The 13,426-nt window shown below is 38.1% G+C and overlaps 1 protein-coding gene across 3 annotated transcripts in view; it reads right to left on the bottom strand.

The window, feature by feature from the left end:
• Positions 1–794: 794 nt before the first annotated feature.
• The window catches only part of CGNL1 (cingulin like 1), an 88,289-nt gene continuing 75,657 nt past the window's right edge, over positions 795–13,426 (bottom strand). For 2 of the 3 annotated variants that reach the window (XM_075208057.1, XM_075208056.1), the window contains exons 15-19: positions 6,165–6,248; positions 5,720–5,844; positions 3,548–3,656; positions 2,109–2,272; positions 795–1,443 (exon numbers count right to left, since the gene is read on the bottom strand). In XM_075208057.1, coding sequence (XP_075064158.1) covers positions 1,311–1,443; positions 2,109–2,272; positions 3,548–3,656; positions 5,720–5,844; positions 6,165–6,248 — 615 coding nt within the window. In that variant the 3' untranslated portion in view covers positions 795–1,310. The remainder of the gene's footprint in view (positions 1,444–2,108; positions 2,273–3,547; positions 3,657–5,719; positions 5,845–6,164; positions 6,249–13,426) is intronic. The other variant, XM_075208058.1, reaches the window with a different exon arrangement.

Raw genomic sequence — 13,426 nt, 5'->3', positions numbered from 1 at the left:
TGGCGTAACGTCATCACACCCAACATATTCAGCGAGGAGCCGTGCAGAGAAGAGCTAAAAGAAAGTAGACAGAAGAAAAAAGGCAAAGTATGGTAAGTAAAGGAACGTAGGGGAAATAGTGATAGGAAACAGCAATGGAGGGGAAAAGAAAGAAGGAGGGTGCAGTGTAATGGTAAAGGGCCACAGTGCCAGCGTAAAGGGCCACAGTGCCAGCGTAAAGGGCCACAGTGCCAGCGTAAAGGGCCACAGCGAGATGATTTTAGTACATATTGTTTTATTTTGTCCGATCTTATTCCTCTTAATGACAGCTGTAAAAAATTTTTTGACAGAAATATAATTTAAACTAATATATAAAAATATTCTTTTGGATTTATCTATTATTGTTTAAAACAGCTGAAGTATCTATGCCCTGAACTAAATATTACGTTATTTTGACCCAACTACTTGTAAAACGGGACTGCTCTGTAATGATTTTGGAAGGGTGCCTTGAAAAAATTATGGAGAACCTAAGGTTTGGCATTGTTTTAAGTGACAACTTTTGGCATCACAAAGTAAAAACCCCTACAACACTTTCATATTATAAACAGAATGCAAGAAGTCTATTAGCATGGTGTTACAAATTACTTCATTGAGCATGACCAATAAATCACCCCGAGTTGTGCTATAAAGAGCCATAATAACTACAATAATAATTCTGGATGCTACTTTGAGAGGTCAGGCACTAAAAGACAAAATTATAATTTCAGAATAATCATTTTTTTAGTAATGGTCAAGAAAAAAAAATATTGTTTGCATTTTGTTAAAAGTTCATTTAATAGATAAAATAACATTTCATTTCATGATGGCAAGAAAAGCATGTCATAAAAGTGACCTCAGCATCACTGGATTTTACAACAAGGCAACCTAAGAATCAATACAAATGAACAATTATATACAGCATTGTATTGTCTTCAGCTACTCGTCTGGATGCTGGGAGTTGTAGTTGTAGCAGATGTGCAATGGGTTGTTTACTACTGATCTTTTGTTATTACACAGAAGTGTTTGCCAAAATTACTGTAAAATATTGGGGAGATATTTACCAGTTTGTGTAAATGTATTTTTATGAAATAATCTAAAACAAATTATATATCAATTAGAATATTTACAAAAAAACAACATTCTTAAACATGTCCAACTTTATGCAAAATAATATCCATACTGGCCGATTTAAAGCTTAGGACTAAAGATTCATTATTCATTACTAGAGAAATATACATTTCAAGATGTTATATTTTTAGTTTGCATTTTATAATCCAAACAAGAGATCAAGATTAGGTTATTAGGCCGTCATCTCGAGAAAATTTATATACAGAGGGAGCATCATAAAGACTTTCTCCATCAGTGCTCAGGTCGTCGTCGTCATCAAAGTCATTTAACATTTTGCCTGGAGAGCTTCTGCGTCTGCTACAAAAAAGAAATATGTTTAACATACACACGTACACAGACATACCTACACACATATACATAACCAGAAATAATAAATAAGGCAAACTGAAACTTGATCAATGCAGACATCACACGCACGATCATTGACCACATCTGCGACTCTTTTTATGAGAGAACCAAGTGCTGTGTGGGAAATGACAGGCATGATTTCTAACTGTGTTTTATGAATTTTTAGGTACGTACAGGGACGGAAAACAGCATTCACCAGTCCCCATAGCACATAAAATTTTGGGTGGGAGGGGGTGGGGGTTTGCGGGATCTTCAAAAAAGTGTGAAATAAAACAGATGTTATTCCCATCATATATCATACTTGCCTACTATGGCAGCGAAGCTCTGTCCTGGGGGCTTTGCCTCACAATTCGCCTTTTGGCCCCACCCCTGCTAAACTGTACAATTTTCAGCCTATTACAGCAGAAGGCGGGGTGAGGATGATGCATGTAGCCCCACTCCCACCCACTGCACCAACGAAGATGGCAGGATGCCCTGCTCTCCCAAAAATTTGAGAGACAATCCGGAACAGTAGGCAGCTATATCATATATATTTATCCATGTTATTTACACATTGCTATTTTGTAGTGTCCATACAGTAAGAATAAAATCAAGCACAATTGTATTACACAAACCTGAGCTCCTTCTTCGCTGCATTTAGCTGTCCTTGTATTTGCTCATTGATGTCACTTTGCTCCTCCAAATCTCTCTGAAGTTTCTTTTTACCACTTTCTAACCTATCTATTTCTTCTTCAGCTTCTTCAACTTGTCTCTTCATTGATTTCAAACGTAAAATGAGCTAAAGAAACAAATTAATATTATATTATATACTGTACCAATTGAAATTTGCTATACAAAGATCAACTTCTAAACAATTTACATAAACATTACGGGCTTGTACACACACTGACATTATTAAACACCTGAAAAGAGCTTAAAATAAGTCAGTCAAATAAGAGTAAATGGTGATGTTCCCAACCAGTGGGGGGCACCAAAATGATTAGGGGCCATGGGCAGCATGTACCCACCACTTTCCACCTGTCATATGACTTCCAAACCCTCTCCCATTGTGACACAAGCCCTCAACCTTCCTTCACCATCTCCCTCCTTAAATCAACCGCTATGACCACCTCATAGGTTCCGACCTGCTGCGGTTTTTGGTAGATGAGTTTCTAAGCTTCCTCACAGCAGACCACATGGCTGCTGCTCCATGTGAGAAAGAACTTTGTTCAGAGTGCTGATGATATCATTGGCACCCTGCACAGACTGCCCACCTGTGGCATTTGCAGCTGTTGTGTGACCCTTCCTCCATCGGACAGTACAGCAAGAGATAATGGAGTGTCCAGAACTTCACTCCTCTGCTGGTTGCCTAAAGTCACCATTGTGTTCTAAAATCTTAAAGCTGCATGTGAAATTTTAAAAAGTGACATGACCTACTTCTCATGCGTTAATGCACACTACCAGTATTGTCCTGGTAAAAATGCAATGCAAGAAAAGCCAGTTTTCCCTCTTGCAAATGCGATGTGGCCAACTGGACTGAGGGGGGAGACTAGAAATAAATGTGGGCGGCGGCTCCACCAGTCAGACATGTGACCATTTTGTCCATTTGGAACTTTAGGAACTACAGGGAATTCTGAATGCATGTGGATGGAACGGCAAAACAGATAAATGTTATGACTTTAATTGTTTAATAATTAGAACATTTGTAGGCCTTTTTAAGGGGTAATATACTATGGCTAAGCATTTGTCAAGTGCACTCTCTAGCAGAATGTAGCTAGCACATAGTGCTAGATATACTCCCTAACAGTGTGTGGCTAGCAAATCCTTACATGAAGGATATGGGTTATGTTTGCAAATAAAATCAACATTTCCCGCATTTATGCTGCTCTGTATAGGACAAACCATTTAGCTGCCAAATATAAATCTTAATGCCCAGCACAATATTCATAGGAGAGTGAAAGCTGCTGCCCAGTGCCAAACATGATGAATATAAATATTGTGATTAGGTACTTAATATTTAACAAATAGTATCCTGTTGGATTTTTACAGAAACATTATTTAATATCTACTGTACCTGATCTTTCTGATCTGTTAAAGAGAGATGCTCATCATCAACCTGCATCATAATCTCTTTCACCTTCCTCTCCAGCCTGCGGTTGTTCATTTGGAGACTTGCCCGCTCCCTGAGGGAAAGGAAAAGCACATTGTTTGGAAATTAAAACAGGAAGCTGTGCCAAATCCTTTTCTCTTTCCACTCAGAATGCTGATGAAACCTACATTACATTTAATGTTCTGTGGATTTAGAGCTTGCAGCAGAGTACATTTCATTATCCTCTCACTTGTCATTCAGAAAGGTTATATTGTGCATTCTGATTCATGTAACGGTGTGCATCTTCTGCACTATGGTGGTAATAATGTAATATTTGTATAAAGCGATGCTGCAGAGGGAATCTACAGAGGCGCAGAACAGTGTATTAGGACAGTGAATTAGTTCACAAGAGCAACAAACTAACCACATAGAAACACACTGAATCATAGGCCAAGCATTCAGCGCTGGGCATAACAGGCATTATGGTACAGTATTACAGCTTCTTGTCATGTGATCCTGACATTAGCATTCTGACAATGTTCAGGATTCAGCTGCAGCCACAGTACAATATACTTTATTAAGAGAAAAAATTCTCTTCGGCAAGCTCCTCTAAACTTGTCGTAACGAAGAATTCTACTTGTGTCATAAAGGAGGACCTTCCTCACTTCTGATGCATTTTCCCAGAGGCCTTCATTTCATTTTGCCCAGTTATCTAAAGTGCATTTTTACTTACAAACTTGGTGTTCATCTCTACAGTACTACCATCCTTTTCTAAACTTCTCCACTCATACCTAAAAGTATACGAGTATCTCTCCTAAATTCATTAGAACGTGTGTAGGAACTAGGAAGTAGGGTTTTTTTTGGTGAGCGCTCCCTAATAATGTGGAAGAAAAAAGGCTGCTTTAGGGGAAAAGAGTTAAATAAGGGTAGTTCCAGACGGCCATTATAACGTGTGGCTTTTGATATTAAATGGTGATTAGTTATGATACATAAAGGAAATAACCAATGAAAAAAAATAAAGCAGGAACATTCCTCATTCAGGAAACTAAAGTATATTACAGTACTAAAGAAACATTATTTGCTGAATAAGCATTATCCCACTTAGAGACTATTCCAGATTGATGGTTGGTGCAGATGTAGAGCATTACAGAAATGTACACATATCAACCTTACTTTTGCTATATGTTAAAACAGGTATGGAATGCTTTATCTGAAGATCTAATATCCATAAGGCTACAAAAGCCAGAAAGCCAAAGCAAATAATCGTTGCTGTGAAATGATGTCTCACACACACCTCGAAATAAGATTGCCAAGTGACTCTGCCTACAGTCACTGTGAAGAGAGCCGCTAAACAAGTTAATCAGAGGGTCCATTTGAAATATTATCTATATACGTCTTTAAGGGAATATCATAAAATCGCCTTTAAATTTGAATTATACTAAAGCAAGAAGTATTTTAAAAATATTGTGTGAAAATAAAAGAAAACCTTCATTGATTAGCAAAAACACACACCAAAATGTGTTGTTTTTTTTTATTAATACAATGGTGTGGTTCAAACACAAGTTCATCTACCATAACTAAACTTTGGCAGCTTCCTTTGTTGCAGAAGTTACCGGATTGTCAAGTGCACGGCCCAAAAAAATAAATAAATCCTAACAATCCTAAAGCATAACAATGACTGCTTTCCTGTGACCTTGGACAAGTTACTCTGTATTGCTGTGTCCACAGCTGGGAAGTTGTGAAACTTTTGACCCAGAGGATGAAGCAATAAATAAACCTGGCTGATCGGAGATGGGGTTTATCATCAACATTTACTATGAAATGAAGAAAGATTTTGCTACGGTAGATCTGTTGTGACAAGACTGCAATATTCAGTATAGGTTATTTACATGGGTTAGAATTTCTCTCTCTATATAAGGACAAAAACTAGACTGGAACTTCAGGTCAACAGGAAAACCTGGCTGAATAACTTGACATAAAATAATAATTGTAGGTGCTAAACAAAGAAAAGATTATTGTTTTTTCCCTTGATAAAAGGTTCTACACACTTAAACCATCCCTTCCAGCAGAACTAAATGATCGCCACCGCATAAGTCAACAAGAGGTTAAAAATAATCACATCTGAAATAAAACTCCACATACAACAAGCTACTCTACCTTTCTTCATTTTCCAGGCGTTCTTCCAACTCCGCTATTCTTCCTTCCATCTGAGCGACAAGCCCTTCTTTATTGGATCGATGTGAATTTTCAAGATGAGCTATTCTGCTCTTCAGATCTTTGTTCTAGAAAAAAGGTGCAGTGGGTCACGCAATGTGCAACTTCAAATGTTACACAGGGCATTAAAAAAAAGCTGGATGCTAGAATAATAACTTGTAAGAACAAAGGTTTCCTTCTACTGTTTCTACAGTTCCAAATATCTGTTCCTGCGATCACATAGATCCTGTTTACTTCACTGCTTCTGTGTGTACATATGTGGTATCATCTGAACACTCAATCTATGTTACTATAATCACTATAATAAGTTCATGGTGGTTTCAGAGGGGAGATTTTACTTTGGGTGGAGAATTCTCTTGCATGCTTGTATAAACAAAGCAAAGATTACCTGTCTTTCCAAGGACATTTTATCACACTCCAGATCTTGCTTTGTAGCTCGTTCTTGCAGTAGTTCTCCCCTCATTTGGTCAATCTGAGATAGAAGATACAGTTAGACTTTATATTTGCTTACACATATATATTGTCCCATTATTATTCAATATTAAACGGATGTTCCCGTTAGATACTTTAACAACTAACATATATAAAGTGAAGCTTTGTTTTAAATCTTTTGTTACTCTATTTCTTCTTGTATTTTATGCTGTGCCAATGAATACAAGGTAAATATTATAACATTTCCAGAACTAGCATTAACCCTTGCCAATGAGGGTATATAATACATAACTACAAGATGGGCGTAAGAAATCAATCTAGGATAAAGCATATGTCCCTGTGGCGCACATACCCAACATTAACGTGGTTTTTCTTAAATCAAACTTTGAAACTACTTGCTGGAACTGTTTTATGTTTAAACTATACCTGTCACTCCTGAGAGACTTACAAAATAGTGGCTGATTTCCTGAACTCCCAAGAGTGTCTGACAATCTCCCAGTAGTTAGACCAGACAGAGATATACGTGGGTGGATCACAGCAAGGCAACATGATATGCATCATCACGCTCCGCCCACCACGGTGTCAATCACTTGATAAGATTTACGCATCAATTAGTTGCATTGCCAAAAAAGTAACAATTTTATATATATGAATTTAGTTTCATATAGACACATTGCTTGGCATCCCAATCATCCTGTATCAATATGTCTGGAAGCTGACATCACCACTCTGCGCTACTGTGAGGATTCTGATAATCTGATTGGCACAAGTGTGTTCTATCCCAGCTCACTTCAAAACTGGGGTCATAACAGACAAGTAACAGATAAAGGCTGAATTTAATTACGTGCTATCACCCTTGTCAAAAGCAACATAAAAACAGGTGTGAAAGTGCAAATTAAAACCCTAGAAATATTTCTATATAAAAATTATTTCATATGTGCTGACCATGACGATATTGTAACGAAAATAAATATAATTTTCTGTAGTAGTGACAATATACATTTGCAGAAATGGCCAAAGACCCTACAATATGAGGTATCAAGAAACTAATACCGCTTTCATACTGCCGCCCCGGCAATATCCCGGATTTTTCAAGCCGGGTTTTTGCCGGGGCTCGGAGCGTCCCAGCTCAGAAACACCATTCATACTGCACCTCGGACCCTGGAATTTCCCGGGTTGACTCCATTCATACTGCACAAGTCTGTGCCCTGGTAATTTGTGCACTCCACCATCCACCATTTCTCCTAAACTCCTTCTCGAATCTTCCACGGTCTCCCACCGATGACATCATCCTCCAGAGACAGGCAGACAGCCAATCAGCTTGTTTTCTGTGCAACCCAGGTTGAAAAACCCGGGTTGCACCATTCATAGTGCAGGCGACCCAGGTCCGACCCGGGAATTACCCCTCGATAAATCCCGGGTTGAAGACCCGGGTTTTTAGACCCGGGATTTTTGACTTGTACCATTCATACTGCACCAAGACCCGGCAAAAACCCGGGATTTTGGTGCAGTATGAATGGTGCAGTATGAATATGACAACTGAGTTCAGGTCCTTTATGGTAATCCTAAACCACATGGTAATATTTAGGAATTGCTGTCACCTTCCTAATGCACTCATACACAAGAGCAGAAAGTGGCCTCACATTCTGGTGTAATGAGGTCACATTATCACACTGGAACTCACGTGGGTTCCTTTCTAGTAAAAGTATATGGCTATTTAAATCCTATTAATTGCACTGAACTAAACAGCCCTCAGGTGCTATACTTTATTTCTGTTCACATGACTGTTGCAGTAATAATATGACTGTGGGAAAAAAAATGAGCCTTTTATATGAACCCTTCTGTACGATAGACACTCCAATAATTATTCCTTTGCATTTTATATTTATATTTAGTTGAATCTTTAAAATTGATATTTAAGCAAATATTGGAAGCAATGAATTTTGCTCAAATCTTAATGAACTGGTTTTGTTTACCCAACAAAAAAAGGTAATACATTTCTTTTAAAATTAATTCACACAGTATACAATGACAGCCCTAAACAAATTAGGATATTATCTGAACAGGCATTATTATTAAAGAGCTCCACTTGCTTCAACTGTTTTTAGCAGCATTATTATTATTAAAGTAAGACGTGTTATAGCGGTTTAAAGGTTTAGTATGTCTTTATAAAACCCCATTAGGCACACCACCTCCCATGTACCCTTCTTATGGCGATATCCACTAGAACACAGCAGTGGGTCCTGCAACAACAACAGTCTGGTGAGCAGGGGCCCAAACAGGACCCTTTCCAAACTGTAAGCATTGGGTGGTGAGAAAGGTTCAAGATGTGTGGAACCTATGAGGTACATGAGGGGAGGAGTTGTACAAAGATGTAATACAGTTGATGTACACAAAGAGTCAGACTTACTTTTGGTCCCTTATTAAAAGGGTCACTGTCACCTACACACAGTGGAGGCAGCCATTGTATAGCTTTCCTTATATGGATACTTTTAGGGTTAGTCCAGTCAATATTATATCTGTAAGAAACACAGCCGGTACGTGCAATGCACATTCACCCAGCAAGTGTGATTCAGCGTTGAGGGTGGGTCCAGACTAGGAAGTTAGTCCAGGACTGGGCTAGTGCAGGTGAGAAGAGTGGGGACAAAATACGATGGTGCATTATGTTCCGCCGCGGCTTCCGGGAGACTGCCAGGGAGATCACCCACTACTTTGGGAGTCTCCCAGACATTCCGGGAGAGTTGGTAAGTATGCTACTAATAACTATAGACTTCTATATTTTTCTGATAAAAAGGCATCCAACTATCTCTATTGTAGTAACCAGAGCTACACAATGCTATACTTCAGCAACTGCATTTCTGTACAATCACATTGATGTACAGTGGAGGGACAAACATTTTTAATGTAATCTGATAAATCAAACAAATGAATGACTGATTTGCATACATTACACATGCTGTAGAACAGCTATAGGATCATTAGACTTTAACGCATATTGTTCAATCCACTTCAATCTGATCTTTTTGGAAGGAAATTTACACCTAATCCAGATTAATAATCAATTTGGCCATCTACAGTTTCACTCCTGTTGATTGTTTAACAACGCAATAATAAAAAAAAAAGATTCAGCTGAATTGGGTAACATGTGTGGCCCGCTTCACAGTAAGCAAGGTGATTATGGGGCCTACTTAGCAAAATGCAGCAAGAAGAGCGGGCTTTCATCCCCAACTACCACAGGAGATAAAGAAAATTACTTACTAGTGCTATTTATCAAGAAAATCTAGCCAGGGCTGCGGAGGAATGCTCAGCTGGCCTGGAGCTGTAAGGTTTAACTGTTCACTTCACTGGGCCAGTCTATGGGGATAGTCGCATGAATCAGTCTTTAGTATATAGAGCAAAGTAAAAAAAGCCCTGTGATCAAAGTGTCTATTTATGTCTCTTCTCCAGTGTAAACAAATCCATGCTTCACATCCAACCATCATAAATATCATATTACAATCTTCCAGCTATGATTCACTGTGCATAATAAGCACCTTTGGGCTTAAATCTCTAAATACAGCATATACCTTCAAAGTGCTTACCCATTGTATCGGATGTAATTAGATAAGCTGCCAAAACACAGGTGAACCGTGCAGTGCCCGGGTAGAGGGCTTGGCCAACAACCACCCACACTGGATTTTGCCAGTTTGTCATCAGTATATAATTTCAAGCATTTCCTATTGGTCTAAAATACCCATACTGATACTCCAAATCACTGCCTGAGTGGGCAGCTTTTAACATGTACCACTGCAAGATAGATACTGTTCTTTTGGTACAATACTAAAATATCCAGTCCAGCAATTAATATTGACTGCACTTTTCTGTCCTAATTCTATCATCTAATAAATCTGATGCAGCGTTTCTAAATAATAACATTCAAATAAAATTACCATGACGTATGTAATAGATAAATGAGCACTCTAATTATATATGTACAGGGAAGCTTTTCACAGCTGTGTCACTCCACGGATGCTATGTATGCCTACAGGTACCAATTTCTAAACAATTTTTGTGCTTTTATTGCCCTAGTAATATGGGACAAATAGAAATGGTTCTGTTAAGCATAAAAGAACAAGTCAAAATTAAGAAGAAAGGGATATTTATATAGAGGGCACTCAAGGGCTCGAAAAACAAATAAAACTTAATATTTATTGCTATGCATTAAAATATATCCAGTCAAATGATCTGTTATACACGCTAAAGTAGTAAAGAATAAATTTTGCTCCTGAAGGGGGCTCAAAATTACAGAGTCCAGTAACAAAAAAAGTATAAATATAAAAAGATTAGGATCTATTTGGATTTACTGTGAGCAATAATTAATAATGAACCATATTGGTGGAATCAGATTTACAGATACCCTTTTTTCTGGAAGATTTTAGAAACAGAATTTATAAATGAACTATCTTGGTAAAAAAATAATAGATATCACCGTGATGTGATCCTCATTATAGATCTCCAAAACAAGATTGCTCCCTGAGATATAGGAGTAACATAACTCCTATAACAAAACATATATTTATTGTTAGTCCTTGACTGATGATCTCCATAGTACAATACTGCATTTAACAATTGCATATTGCTGTCTAAAATTAAAAAAACTCATTAAGGATACAAACGTGGTTTATTCTATATTGATGCAGTTAATAATGATAAAAAATGAATTATTTTCTTGTTAACTCAGAAGAATATAAGAGAAGACCGACTGGTTCATATTTTAGGAGAGCGCAGTGGGAGAGATAAATAATGTGGGCAGCAGCATTGAGGAGAGACTTAAGAGGGTCGAGGTGAGAGTCGGGTAGGCCGGAGAGAAGCAGGTTACTGTAATTAAGGCGAGAGATTACAAGGGAGCAAATAAGAGTTTTGGTGGCTGCCAAAGTGAGAATGGGCAGATCTTGGATATAATCTAGAGGTGGAAGAAGTCGTATTTTGAGATGGACTGAATGTGAGGTTTGAAGGAGAGGGAGAAGTTGAGGATAACACCTAGACAGAGGAATCGAGGTACAAAAAGAAGGGTAATGTTATCAACAGAAAGAGCAGGGGGAGTGAAGGTGCCCTGGAGGGGAGGGGGGTATGATTATTTCAGTCTTGGAAAAAGCATGAAAAAAAGCAAAGGCATCAGCTAATTATATACCTGCCTATATGTTCTTGTTAGTTAGATACACTGTCTATCAAAGTAGCAATACCTGCAGTATACAATTCTCTCTTTTGTCAGATGTCAGCAAGTTTCAAAGCCTACGGAGCGAATCAAGCAGACATATACAGGTGACATGGTGGATGGGGGTGGTATGTATGGGAAGCGCTTATGAGCTCGCACTAGATGCAAAAACCTTTTCACTTTTCAGGTAATGGTCGGTATAAATAATGCATTCATTGAAAAAGAAAAAGGACAAAATAGACCACCATCGGGAAAGTGAAAATGTAATTTATTACATTTCCTACAGCAAATGTTTTATAATTTAGATAACAATCCCACAACATGGCACCCGCCTCAAACAATCCATACCCATAAAACTCTATACACCAAATAATAACAAGCTAATTCTCCTTTTAGAGGCAAAGTTTAAAAAGTTTTGAAACGTGCAAAAAGGAAATAAATAAGAACTTAAAGAGAGAGTTCTCTTCCATTCATGAATACGGTTATCCACATACATTTGTTTAAAACATTATATTTTCGGCAGAGAAGGAAATTTTAACTCCTTTGTTAAATGGGGCTAGCAGGTTCCTCTGGCAGCAAATCAGTTCATTTTTAATGCATTATTTTCACCCTCAGAGGATCAACAAACATTGTAGATTTCAGCAGAAGTTATCACAGCTGGGTTTGGTGAATACTGAAAACAAAGTATTTTCAATGAGCCATAATACCCCTCTGAGAAACGGCATGGATTTAATAAACGGATTCCGTGTTTATGCTAGACACGGTATTAGGAACAGCTGGTTATCATCGTCTTGTTAATGAAACCGCACAATTTCATTTCTACTCAATTATTGATATCGGGAAGCCTGGAACCATCCCTTCATGCCTTTTTAAACCAGTTTGCAATCTTACTTCTCATAAACAGTGTGTTTCATGAAAGCTCAGACCGAGTGGGAGGGTGAGCAGTTACAGTAATAAGGTGTAGATTTTATTTCTCCAGACAGTTAACTCCAAAACACAGGGAGCTATGGTAAAAGGACAAGAGATAAGACCTCAACATCACACACTTCGTTCGCTGGAAAAGAGGCTTCATTCCTACATTTTCAATACTTGCTTTATACACCTGGTGCACAGAGAGGAACAGGTGTTAGGAAACCAACCGGGAATGCTGCTCAGAAAAAAAAAAAAAGTGGTAGCAAAGCCAGTGTAACTTTACCCTGCCGTATTTACACTGTAACCATAGAAACTCTCTGCTCTCCCACGGTTTCAGGAAAGAAATACACAGCCAGAAGGTTCTCATTTATATTTTCTTCCCCCAACTTTGTAGACATTTTACAATTAACTCCTTTCCTGTTAGTGGGGTCCCTACAGCCCTATTTTGCAGCATGCTCGGGTCCCCTAGGAGCTCTACTCCAAGTCATTCTCAGCAGTAGGACAAGTTTTGTAATTAAGACACTAAACATTTGTTTTCTGAAAACCTATACTTGTCTAATGAAACACCAGTCTCTCTTTTTTATAAATAGGCACTCAAAGACCCACCACAGTACTTTGTTGTGAAATATATTACATTAAGAAGAATTAGCCAGCTGAACTGGGAACTTTATAACATTATACAACCTTAGCAATGTGCACCTTTAAAATGCAGAGGGTGCTGGAGTACACAACATATTTTACATTTGAAGTAGGACTATATAACAGTAATCTTGGTGTAACATGGAGACGTGGAATTAAAACACACACATTTAAAATATATATATATATGTGGTGCACCATCATCATCACCATTTATTTATATAGCGCCACTAATTCCGCAGCGCTGTACAGAGAACTCATTCACATCAGTCCCTGCCCCATTGGAGCTTACAGTCTAAATTCTCTAACACACACACACAGACAGAGAGACTAGGGTCAATTTGATAGCAGCCAATTAACCTACTTGTATGTTTTTTGGATTGTGGGAGGAAACCCACGCAAACACAGGGAGAACATACAAACTCCTCACAGATAAGGCCATGGTCAGGAATTGAACTCAAGACCCCAGTGCT

This window comes from Mixophyes fleayi, chromosome 4 (assembly GCF_038048845.1).
Source record: "Mixophyes fleayi isolate aMixFle1 chromosome 4, aMixFle1.hap1, whole genome shotgun sequence".
Classification (NCBI taxonomy): Eukaryota; Metazoa; Chordata; class Amphibia; order Anura; family Limnodynastidae; genus Mixophyes; species Mixophyes fleayi.
This window is presented reverse-complemented; position numbering and strand designations above follow the sequence as displayed.